General features: G+C 34.3%; 1 protein-coding gene across 1 annotated transcript in view; it reads right to left on the bottom strand.

The window, feature by feature from the left end:
- The window catches only part of LOC125262292 (CXADR-like membrane protein), an 86,756-nt gene extending 77,072 nt beyond the window's left edge, over nucleotides 1-9,684 (bottom strand). Inside the window, exons 1-2 of the mRNA XM_048180965.1 lie at nucleotides 9,614-9,684; nucleotides 8,615-8,908 (exon numbers count right to left, since the gene is read on the bottom strand). Of these exons, the coding sequence (XP_048036922.1) occupies nucleotides 8,615-8,645 (31 nt within the window). The 5' untranslated portion in view covers nucleotides 8,646-8,908; nucleotides 9,614-9,684. The remainder of the gene's footprint in view (nucleotides 1-8,614; nucleotides 8,909-9,613) is intronic.
- Nucleotides 9,685-12,510: the final 2,826 nt, after the last annotated feature.

The following is a 12,510-nucleotide window of genomic DNA, read 5'->3' as shown; positions in this document are numbered from 1 at the left end:
ATCGACAACAGATGCTTTTCATAGACATTAAGTATAATTCACAAGATTAATTAATATATTTAAACACATCCATCACTCTTTGTTTGTCTGGCTTCTCATATTAAAAGGTTTTGCTCATTTATCAAATGGGCGACACGTTGCAGTGGACAGCAGAGTTAATAAATGTTTAGAGTGAATCGTTTGTAATCCTGGAGGTGGGGTGTGATTTAAGTTTCATTCTTGGCACTAAAAGCTTATAAAAAAATTATATTCTATAGTAGTCCTCGTTTTCCCTCCCGTTTATAAAGAAATGCGACTCTTATCCAAATGTACGAATTCATCTTCAGGGTGGTCAAAAGCAAAAGAAAAAAACGAAACAAAAATAAAGATACATTTTATATTTTTAAAAAAATGTTTTCTCAAAAAACACCCTGTAAATCCCCTCCAATGCCTCAGGTAACATCATTCTGTCGGGCCGCCTATAAATCCAGAAGTAACTCTGAAACGCAAACCTCCCCCAAATATTTTTGAAAGAAATATTTTGGTTTTTCCACAATGAAAGCGTGAGGTGAGAGCATGTGGTTTGGATTACAGTAAATCTAAACCGTTTCACGGTGTCTCAGGAATACCAGGAGTAAAGGAGATCATTCCAGCTCTGAGCCTCAAATGCTCCTCCACAATCTGTTTGCCGTTTTCCACACTCGTGTCTCTGAGTGCCGTGAGATTTGTAGGTCAGAGTGGCCTGTGCCATGAGACACTTCAAATGCAATGATGACCAACATACACCAAAAGCACAAGGGATGGGCAGAGAGAATTTAAAACATCCTTTACAAGATGACTGTATGCTCTATCTATCTATCTATCTATCTATCTATATATATATATATATATATATATATATATATATATATAATTATATAATATTAAACATATATATATATATATATATATATATATATATATATATATATATATATATATATATATATATATATATATATATATATATATATTAAACTTTTGAACATATATATATATATACACAGTACAGTCCAAAAGTTTGGAACCACTAAGATTTTTAATGTTTTTAAAAGAAGTTTCGTCTGCTCACCAAGGCTACATTTATTTAATTAAAAATACAGTAAAAAACAGTAATATTGTGAAATATTATTACAATTTAAAATAACTGTTTTCTATTTGAATATATTTCACAAAGTAATTTATTCCTGTGATGGCAAAGCTGAATTTTCAGCATCATTACTCCAGTCTTCAGTATCACATGATCCTTCAGAAATCATTCTAATATGCTGATCTGCTGCTCAAGAAACATTTAATGTATACAATTGTACAAAATATTTGTGTACAATATTTTTTTTCAGGATTATTTGATGAATAGAAAGTTCAAAAGAACAGTGTTTATCTGAAATCTAATCTTTTGTAACATTATAAATGTCTTTACTGCCACTTTTGATTGAGTCAATGCATCCTTGCTGAATAAAAAGTATTCATTTCTTTAATTTCTTTTCAAAAAAATAAAAATAAAAATTCTTACTGACCCCAAACTTTTGAACGGTAGTGTATAATGCTACAGAAGCTTTGTATTTCAGATAAATGCTGTTCTTTTGAACTTTCTATTCATCAAGGAATCCTGAAAAAAAGGACACAACTGTTTTCAACATTGAAAATAATCATAAATGTTTATTGAGTAGCAAATCAGCATATTAGAATGATTTCTGAAGGATCATGTGACACTGAAGACTAGAGTAACGATGCTGAAAATTCAGCTTTGCATCACAGGAATAAATTACTTTGTCAAATATATTCAAATAGAAAACAGTTATTTTAAATTGTAATAATATTTCACAATATTACTGTTTTTTACTGTATTTTTAATTAAATAAATGTAGCCTTGGTGAGCAGACAAAACTTCTTTTAAAAACATTAAAAATCTTAGCAGTTCCAAACTTTTGGACTGTACTGTATATATAAACTATGTTCAAAAGTGTTTAATATTTTTAAAAGAACATTTATTTGATCAAAACTGCCATGAAAAACAGTAATAATGTAAAATATTATTACAATTTTAAGCTGAATTTTCAGTATCATTACTCTAGTCTTCAATGTCACATGATCCTTCAGAAATCATTCTAATATGCTGATTTGGTGCTCAAGGCATATTTCTTATCATTATCAATGCTAAAAACAGTTGTGCTGCTTAATATTTTTGTGGAAACTGTGATGCATTTTTTTTTCAGGATTCGTTTAGAGAAAAGATCAGCATCTTTGATATAGAAATATTTTGGAACATTATAAATGTCTTTGCAAGCACCTTTGAGATATATGTATTTCTGTTATGACAACTCTGAGCGTTTGGCATGGTAATGGATATGACAATGTTGAAATGTTTGGTCTTGGTGGAATAGATCTGCTGTTATTGCTGCTGCTGCAGACCAAGTGCGGCACTTATACTGCCAATACATACACGACACGCTGCTGTGAGCAAGTAAGGCATGCTGCTGCTGTACAATATAGCGTACATTAATTACCTGTAGCAGATCTATACAGGTGGAGCTGGGGAAGGTGGAGGGTTTCTGAAAGCATGTTGCAACTCCTACAGCAAATGCTGACCAAGTATTTGAAGGTTGAGCAGCGAGCTCATTGGCTACTGATACAGCAGGAACCAATGAGCTGTGCCCTACAGAGATTGATGTGATTGCAAGCAGAGTTAAGGACCTAACAGCCTGTGCCATCTAGAGTTTCATTTTTTTTTTTTTTTTGCAGCGTACAACTCAGGTTATTTTTTATCTTCTATTCACTTGTTGTAAGGTGTAAGGTGTCATACGGTCAATAAGACAATGTACAATATCACACTTTCATGACACCCATCAAAACAGACCATCCCACACTCACACATACAGCAACACCGCTGGACTGTTTTTTTGGATGTGTTGTGCACATGTACAGCTGTGTGATTGATATCAGCGTGTGTGTGCATGTGTGTAAGTCTATGCATGTTAAACTGTGTGTGTGTACAGAGGAGGTAAGTGGCTGGTGCTGTGTGTCTGGTGGGAGAAAGGATGTCACTGTGATTTCTCTGAACGGAATGACACGGCTCTCAGTGAGGGCCGGCCCTGCTGTGATGTGCTCTACTAATTAAAGACAGCACTGGGTCCCCATGGGGATGTTCACACACGCACACACACACACACAACTGACATGGTCCATGTGAAGCCGGGGGCTCATCAGGAGCTGAATTAGAGCTAGGTGCTGAAAAAAAAACCACACTGCAGTTCCTGACTCAAGTTACTAAATTACCACAGCCATCTGAAAACACACACACATGGGCTAGTTACTCCCTGCTTTTTGATAGTGTGCGCTTTAATATGGCTCATAATCCTGTGGGAAGTGTATTGAGCTTCTTTGTACAAATGGTTTCATTACTGAAGGCACTATACAGTATTTATGGTGTCTAAGAAAGTAATGTAGGGACGTCCATTTAGCAAGCATAAATTAATAAATTATAAACAAACTATTAAATATGAATGTAATTTTGCCATGAAATATCAGGATGAAAACATTTACTAAGACATAGAGAAACATTTTTCTGTTATGGCACAAGCACAAATGATCCTATTATCTCACTGCATTTGTGCAAGTAAATGCAGACACTCGCAGTGAATGGGCCACTGGCATAGAAAGGTTGTGGTCTCAGCAGGGTTAGGGTTAGAGACACTGAGGTCAAGTAAGGAGATACTCCATATTTCAGAACGCTACATGCAGCTTTTGTTATTAAAGTCTGTTTGACAGCAACATTCACAGGGCAGAGAGAGCGAGAGCGAGAGAGACACTGAAAGAGGGGGAAGGCAGCACACAGCAGGATGTCACTTCCTGACCTCTGGTTCTGGATGCCCATGTCATCTTTATACTTGACAGATACTTTGCTGCCCCTGGAGATCTATCTAAAAATAGACTGATCTTAGATCTGCTTCTTAACACACTCTCTATTTGAGTGTGCTGCAACAAATGGTCGTTTTAAGCATTGGAAAAAGCTTTGTTTTATATTAGGGATAGGGATGCACCCATATCAAAATTCTTGCTGATACTGATAAGCTAATAATTATTTTGTGTTATGGTCAATAATAAAAACAACAGGCGGATATTAAAACTCTATACTATTTAGTTGAAATAAATAAAAAACACTAATACTAATCATTTTATATACTACAAATTAATTTAAACATCACAACATTATAATGTACAATATGAAAAATGGATATTCAAATGATATTTAATTTGCAAAAAATTACATTTAACAGTGTTAAAATTATTAGTGTTTTTAAAGAATAAATTTAAGTGAACGTAAAATTATGGCAAATGTCATATAAATATAAAAATAGTGGAAATATTTTTATTTTTATATCAGATGTTAATTTTTTTTTTTTTTAAGAAAATTGACATGGTATATCATGCATGCCTTTTTAATGTCTTAAAACTGGATAATATATAACAAAAACATTTTGTTGTGCAAATCTTAAAGGTGCCCTAGATTATGTTTTTAAAAGAAGTCTAAGGTGTCCCCTGAATGTGTCTGTGAAGTTTCAGCTCAAAATACCCCATAGATTTTTTGTTATGAATTTTTTTTGGGGCATCATTATAAATGCGCTGATTTTATGCTGCGGCCCCTTTAAATCCCGTTCTCTCCGCCCACAGAGCTCGCGCTTGCCTTAAACAGTGCCTTAACAAAGTTCACACAGCTAATATAACCCTCAAAATGGATCTTTACAAAGTGTTCATCATGCATGCGTCGGATTATGTGAGTATTGTATACTGTTATATTGTTTACTTCTGATTTTGAATGAGTTTTATAGTGCTCCGTGGCTAACGGGTAATGCTACACTGTTGGAGAAATTTATAAAGAATGAAGTTGTGTTTATGCATTATACAGACTGCAAGTGTTTAAAAATGAAAATAGCGACGGCTCTTGTCTCCGTGAATACAGTAATAACCGATGGTAACTTTAACCACATTTAACAGTACATTAGCAACATGCTAACGAAACATTTAGAAAGACAGTTTACAAATATCACTAAAAATATCATGTTATCATGAATCATGTCAGTTATTATTGCTCCATCTGCCATTTTTCGCTGTTGTTCTTGCTTGCTTACCTAGTCTGATGATTTGGTTGTGCACATCCAGACGTTAATACTGGCTGCCCTTGTCTAATGCCTTTTATAATGTTGGAAACATGGGCTGGCATATGTAAATATTGGGGGCGTACACCCCGACTGTTACGTAACAGTCGGTGTTATGTTGAGATTCGCCTGTTCTTGGGAGGTCTTTTAAACAAATGAAATTTATATAAGAAGGAGGAAACAATGGAGTTTGAGACTCACTGTATGTCATTTCCATGTACTGAACACTTGTTATTTAACTATGCCAAGATAAATTCAATTTTTCATTTGAGGGCACCTTTAAAACTGAATAATAATAACAACAATATATAAAAAGTTTTAAAAAATAATTAATATAATATAATATAATATAATATGAGGATGCGCAATATCAGGTGATTTTTAAAAATATCTAATGCAGATAATTGACATGATATATCATGCATGCCAAATTTTTATATATATAACAAATGTTCCGCAAATTATGCGCTATGTTTACACATAATTTGTATATTTGAGGTCTAAATAACTACATTCTCACCTAACAAACTCTTAAAACTAGATGCCGTGACACAACAACAGTAGTATCTGTAGAAATATGGTGAACTTGCTTGTACGCCATGACACTTGCTGTGAGAAATGCTGAGAGTGGAGTGATTCAAACAGTGAAATGGTTTCCGTGGTGATACTAGAAGATTATTGCATGGCTGGAAAGACCTATCAGCCAATCAGATTCGAGAACCAGAACAATATGTTGTATATAATAAAATATAATAATATAATATAATATAATATAATATAATATAATATAATATAATATAATATAATATAATATAATATAATATAATAAACACTATCAGGTCTTATAATTAAAAAAAAAAAAAAAAAAAACTCTAATGCAGATAATTGACATATGGTATATGGTGCATTCCTAATTTTTATATATATCTAACATTTTGTTGTGCAAATGTTAAAACTGAATGTAAAATAACAGCATTTAATGAGAAAACTCTTAATGAATCCAGCCCCTCAAATGTAACCTGAACAGTAGCAGATTTTAGTTTGGCAGCACCTTTGCTGCTGCATCATGAGCACATTTCTCAGGGAAAAAAACACAAGTTGCTCTAGGAGAGAGAATAATCAAACAAACAAAACAGTTTGTGCTGTTCAGAAAACATCTATTTAGAACTGCCGGAGTGATAATTGCCGCTATAGGGAATAAGATGTTCTTTACTATTAGACAATGATCAATTATTTCCAGACGAAAAGCCAAAATCAAGTAAATTTCAAAGCCATTAGTTAGACAGATAGATGGACAGACTCTACAACTGTATTGTGCTGGCGTGTCTGCGGGGTGTGAATGATGGTGTTGTGATATGTTGTGTTGTTTGCATGGCTTGTCTAGCACAGTTGTTTTAATGCAACTAATGAAAGCGCTCATCATGATAATTGCTGTGGCGTTTGCTGTTGTATGCGTGCGAGTCGGACGACTCAAGCGCCTCGCGTCTCTCTGTGCCGCTTATTGTCTACTCTAGTCACAACACTTCAGTAAACGGCAGTAAAAGAAAGCACACATGCTGCGGTAATTTACAGAGCATGCAGTGCTACAGAACTTAAGTCAACATTAAATTATTATTACTTGTTTCTAGTCTTATTGTGAATGGTTCATCAGCCAAAGTTATTCTAAATGAAAAAGCACTTGTTTCTGCAGTTTTCATCTAAACACAATAACTAAACGTCCTTTTCGTCTGATGTCATCAAGCCCTCTCATTTTTTTAAGTCACTATCCTCCAACCACCTGTCATACAGAGACATTTTTTCATGATACAAACAATTCCCGATGGATAAAAATCCACATTTTTGCTCACTGAATATCCAGATACACTCTGAAATATATCACATTACAAGTAAAATGGCTTACACACAAATTCAAACTCATGTGTTGATTCTCCAGCAGCCAACTGGAAATAACATCATGACAGCAGCAAATTTAATTTACACAGAACCAAAGCCTAAAACTAAACTAAAACTTTTTTTTTTTTTTTTTGCTGACTTGCAACTAAAAACTGACATTTTCTTAAGGACATGCAAATCTAGTTATATCTAGGATGATGTCTGGTAAAATAGGTCATAATGTAAAATGTGCCAGATAGACAATAATACTTAACATGCATGAAATGGTTTGATTGGTCTGAGTTTGCAGGACAACTAATTTTACAGAGTATTGAAGGGAAAATATAAAATCATAATAGCAGCTTTTCACATTACATAGCATTCATTTCTTTGTTCACAATGATGGTTTTGAAATACTGGTCCATTTTACTGAACATAGTGATGTTGATACTGAGGGAGACTTCTGACATTTAAATAGCTCTTGGGTTTAAACAGTTGTTTTTTGTTACATATTTTAACATAAAATGATAGAAGGGACCTGACTTAACACAAAATGTGCAGTCTGGAAAATGTGCAGAGACATTTTAATGCTGCTTCAGACCAAAATGTGGCCCTTTTTACCTGATTTCACCCTATGTGTCAGACCTATGTGTCATATATGCATTCTCAATTACAGAAACATGGAGAAATTTGCTTTCAAATTCAAATTCCCCATTGGGAAATTTGTCAGAAACAAATTTCCCATTGGGACAATAAAGTATACCTAACCTAACCTAAATTCAACATTAAAATAGTTCTCTTTCAGTACGGTATCATTTAAAATATTGCAACGCAGAGAGTTTGTAAAAAAGGCTGTGAAACATGCATTTAACATCACTTGTGAACAACACCTGAAAGCATAACTTAATTCATGGACAGGAAGGCATTAATAAATGAATGCATAATATATCCGGATGCTGAATAATACAGCACATGTAAGGTTGAAGTATACCTGGTTATGGCAAGCCACTTTAATATTTAATCACTTTTTAATCTACTAATAAGATTGAACTATAAAATAGCTATTTTGTCTAGTCCATTACATATAACAAGTAAACAATAAAATATGCCTAGTAAAACTTATACCAGCAACAACTGGAATAGAATCAGATTATTTATTTCTTTGCTACAGTACTTGTCACTATTACATTTTTTTTTTTTTGTTTAGTAACAATGTAATAGTGACAAGTACTGTAGCAAAGAAATAAATAGCCTATGATGCTAATCACTACAGGAATATATACCAATGTCTAGAAAACAGTTACTAGTGAAACTAAAAAATAATAGTCACTATTAGCCTACTCAGTTCTACTAGTAACAAAATTAGCTACTAGTACGCTTAAAGAAAATGCTAAAACAGCTTGCCATAATCTTATTTTTGTCAATTGTCGTGTAAAAGTAACATTAGCAGAAACGACTGACATCACCAACCAAGTAAACTACTACAAAGTCTACTAAATATCTACATCTGATCAAATTCGCCACGCGCTGCAGAGACATCACTCCACAAGCACGAGGAGGAAACTTACCTAAGAGAAGGGCACGAGCGCTGGCAGACATCACGTCTCCGGACTGAAAATCCTATAGAAATGTCTCCTTTGCTCTTCAAAACGAGCACATTGAGTCATTGAAATGGTCTCTCAGTTTTGTTCTGACCATGAACGGAGCGATATCGCCGGCTGAGACCATCAAAAGCATTTCTGAGATCTCCAAACGTCCTGAAGCTCCTTCACTAACGGCCGTTTCCACCGAAGAGAAGTTCTCATTGACTTCAACAAGGATGCGTATCTACGATCTCCTTTCTCTCCTCCGCCTCTTGCTCTCTGTAGGAAGGAACACGGGCTGGTAAAGGTGTGTGAGGGGATGTGGAGACCTCTGCAGTTAAAGGAGAACACTTTGCTTTGCAGATTTTCTTACGGGACACATACAGATAGATGGCCACTAGATAGGAGTCTTTCTACTGCTGCAATGAAATAATTAGCCTACTTTATAATAACCCAAATTTAATTAAAAGTCTTTAACAAACACTGCGCTTAACAGATCCGTAGCCCATGCCTATTTAAATGAATATATAAACTAAATTTAATGGCATCTTGAATCGACAAATGATACGCATTATAGGCTTTACTGCTACAATATGCTATTGTTAATAATTAAAGATTGTCTAAAGTGTTACAAATAAAGAGACCCATTGATTTTCAAGAGAAAGATGTTTCAGGAAAGTCATTGAGTGACAATTAGAGATATAGGCTACTTCCCCCGAAGATATAAATTCTGTCGTTACTCATCCTCATGTCATGCCCTTCCATATTTTGTTATTTTTTCGTGGAAAACATAAGATAATGAAGAATCTTCACATATGTCTGTCCAAACAGTAGGCTACATAAACACCATAAACGTAGTGCATATTACTACTTTATATTCTACATCTAAAGTCATTATGATAGTTTTGTGAACGAAATAAAAATCAAGACGTTATTTACTGATAATCTTGTGTGACAGCCGTGTTAAAATCATGTTGTAATTACCGTAATTATGACATGACAATGAGTGACATTCAACTTTCATTCAAATTCAGTCTTTGAGCGGTTCAAGTCCTTTGAATTATGCGTTTCTATGGCAACGCTATCATAAATCTGCAGCTGTCACGTGGTAAAAGTCGGAGCTCTTAGAAAATACTTTGTTATTAAAGGAATAGTCCACTTTTAAATAAACTTTTCCTGATAATTTACTCACCCCCATGTCATCCATATTGTTCATGTCTTTCTTTCGTCAGTCAAAAAGAAATTAAGGTTTTTGAGGAAAACATTCCAGGATTTTTCTCCATATAGTGGATTTCAACAGCTACCAACAGGTTGAAGGTCCAAATTGCAGTTTCAGTGCAGCTTCAAAGGGCTTTAAACGATACCAGACGAGGAATAAGGGTCTTATCTAGAGAAACCATCGGTCATTTTCGAAAAAAATACAGCCGTTTATGCATTATAAACACAAAATATCGCCTTGAACGTAGGCTACTTCCCGTTTTCGCATTCTTCAAAACGCTTACGCTAAATGTCCTACGCCTTCCCTACTCTACTTTAAAAAAGTCGTTAAATTACGAGAACAAATTCGTTAAATTACGAATTTGTTCTCATAATTTAACGACTTTTTTCTCGTAATTTAATGAGTTTATTCTCAACATTTTATCTCGACTTTTTCTCGAAATTTAACTTTTTTCTCGTAATTTAATTACTTTATTCTCAACATTTTATCTCGACTTTTTTCTCGAAATTTAACGAGTTTTTTCTCGAAATTTAACAACTTTAATCTCGAGATGGTTTTATTTTTTTATTATTGCTTGGCTGGCCCTAATCCTCTTCCGTACTTCTTTATCCAGCTGATGAACAATAAAAACAGAAAAATCAGAATCCATCCTGCTGTAATGAGCTCGAGCATTTAAAGTGACAGACATAGAATAAACAGAACAAGGACCCACTTTATATTAAGTGGCCTTAACTACTATGTACTTACATTTAAATTAATAATTTGATACAATGCACTTATTGTGTACAAACATGTTTTACATTGTACTTATATTTTAAAAACACCTGCATGTAATTACATCTGTAATTAGTTTTTGTAATTACATTTATAATTACACTGTTGACCCATCCCTTAACCCTTACCCCTACCCTTAAACCTACCCAAACCACCAAAGCTTTCCCTAACCTTACCCATATCCCACCTCAATAGCAACAAAAGTGTTTTGCAATTCACTATGAACCCAATAAGTACATTGTACTTATTTTTGATGTAAGTACATAGTAGTTAAGGCCACTTAATATAAAGTGGGACCCAGAACAATATCGTCTGCTGGTGTGGACGCTAATATAGTCATCTTTATAGTGGTTCTTGGTGTGAACAGGCCTTTAATCTTGTAATTATGGTAATTATGACATGGCCTGAACATACCAATTATGGGCAAATTCCATTTGCATTTTGCATGTCATGTGATCAATAATGGTTTGCATAGATGAAATATATATATATATGTGGTCACGATTAATTGTCTTTGTTAAGAAAAATATTTGAATGAGATCTTGCCATTCAACACCATGTTATAAGATTAAAACAACAAAAATATAAAAGTTAGAAGATGTGGCATGTCCTAAAATCAGTTATTTTACATAACCTTATGTTTAATATATATATATATATATATATATATATATATATATATATATATATATATATATATATATATATATTTATTTCACTCATATGTGATCATCTGATGGCTAACCCTGACTCTAAATGTCAATCAAAATGCAAATAACCCCTTTCAAGTTCTCAGTTTCTCTGCAAGGCGGTTGGGTTTTGTTTTGTGTTTACCGCTGAAGCTTTCTGACTACATCTGCAGTGATGGAACCAACAAATGGTTTTTCATTATAATGCATTATGGGATTATTTTTAGTTGCATGGAAAACTTCAAAGACCAACAGTGGCCTGTTTTTTCTCTGATTATTCATGAAGGTCTCCTGAAAAGGAGCAGTGAAGGAGGACAGGACTTATTGCCATGACCTAATTACAGTTTGCTGCAGATGCCGATTTTACAGAATTTTCATATTTTGGCACAGGCGGGCGCCGTACCTTAAAGCATCCCGATGGCTTGAAAAACAAGCTCAAGAACTTCAAGGCTTGTTTGGTTACCTGCGCTGTAGCCAACCACAAAAAGTACAATGTATTTTATTCCGCTATCAATCGACTATTTTGAGTTCTAAAGATTGAGGACAAAGTTCTTTGCCATGATTATTAATTCATCACAGCCTCAGTTACAAGGCACTCAAGTTTAGCAACTAAATTTAGGTCAGACAGAAAGGAAATGTCTAAAAACAAAATGTCCACGTGTCCCTACAAGAAATCTGAAGCTTCTTTAGAACATACCGAGGTCATTGCATTATTCATGAAGGCCTTAAAACAATCCATTAATCCATTCATTCATTCATTTCCAAGACTCAAAAAATGTCAGAGGCAAAATGGTGATGCTGCGTTGAATGGCCAATGAGACTTCAGCTGCAGATTTAGATGCACATTAGCTTTCTTTGTGAATTGTTACCCAGCAGTCTTCTGACAGACACATTAAAGGGAGAATAGACAACAACTCTCTACCCAAACCTCCTCTGGTTTTAGCTTTTCAGACTGAGAAGTTAAAGCCCCTCATCACCAGGGAGAGCGCTGTAAATCTGTGAGCTCTACTGCTGCAGAATACACATAATTCAAAGGCAAGTGTTCATTCATCAAACCGCTCAATTAATAACCTTCCCTGAGAGCATAGCAGGGATTAATCAAGATCCTTCTCTGGTACGACATTGGAAGAATTTGAAAGATATCCTAACTTGAAAGAGGGAATATGATTCTTTTTCCGCAGATTTTCCCATGTACTCAA

This window comes from Megalobrama amblycephala, linkage group LG2 (assembly GCF_018812025.1).
Source record: "Megalobrama amblycephala isolate DHTTF-2021 linkage group LG2, ASM1881202v1, whole genome shotgun sequence".
Classification (NCBI taxonomy): Eukaryota; Metazoa; Chordata; class Actinopteri; order Cypriniformes; family Xenocyprididae; genus Megalobrama; species Megalobrama amblycephala.
Note: the sequence above shows the minus strand (reverse complement) of the source record. Positions and strands in the feature narration are given on the sequence as shown.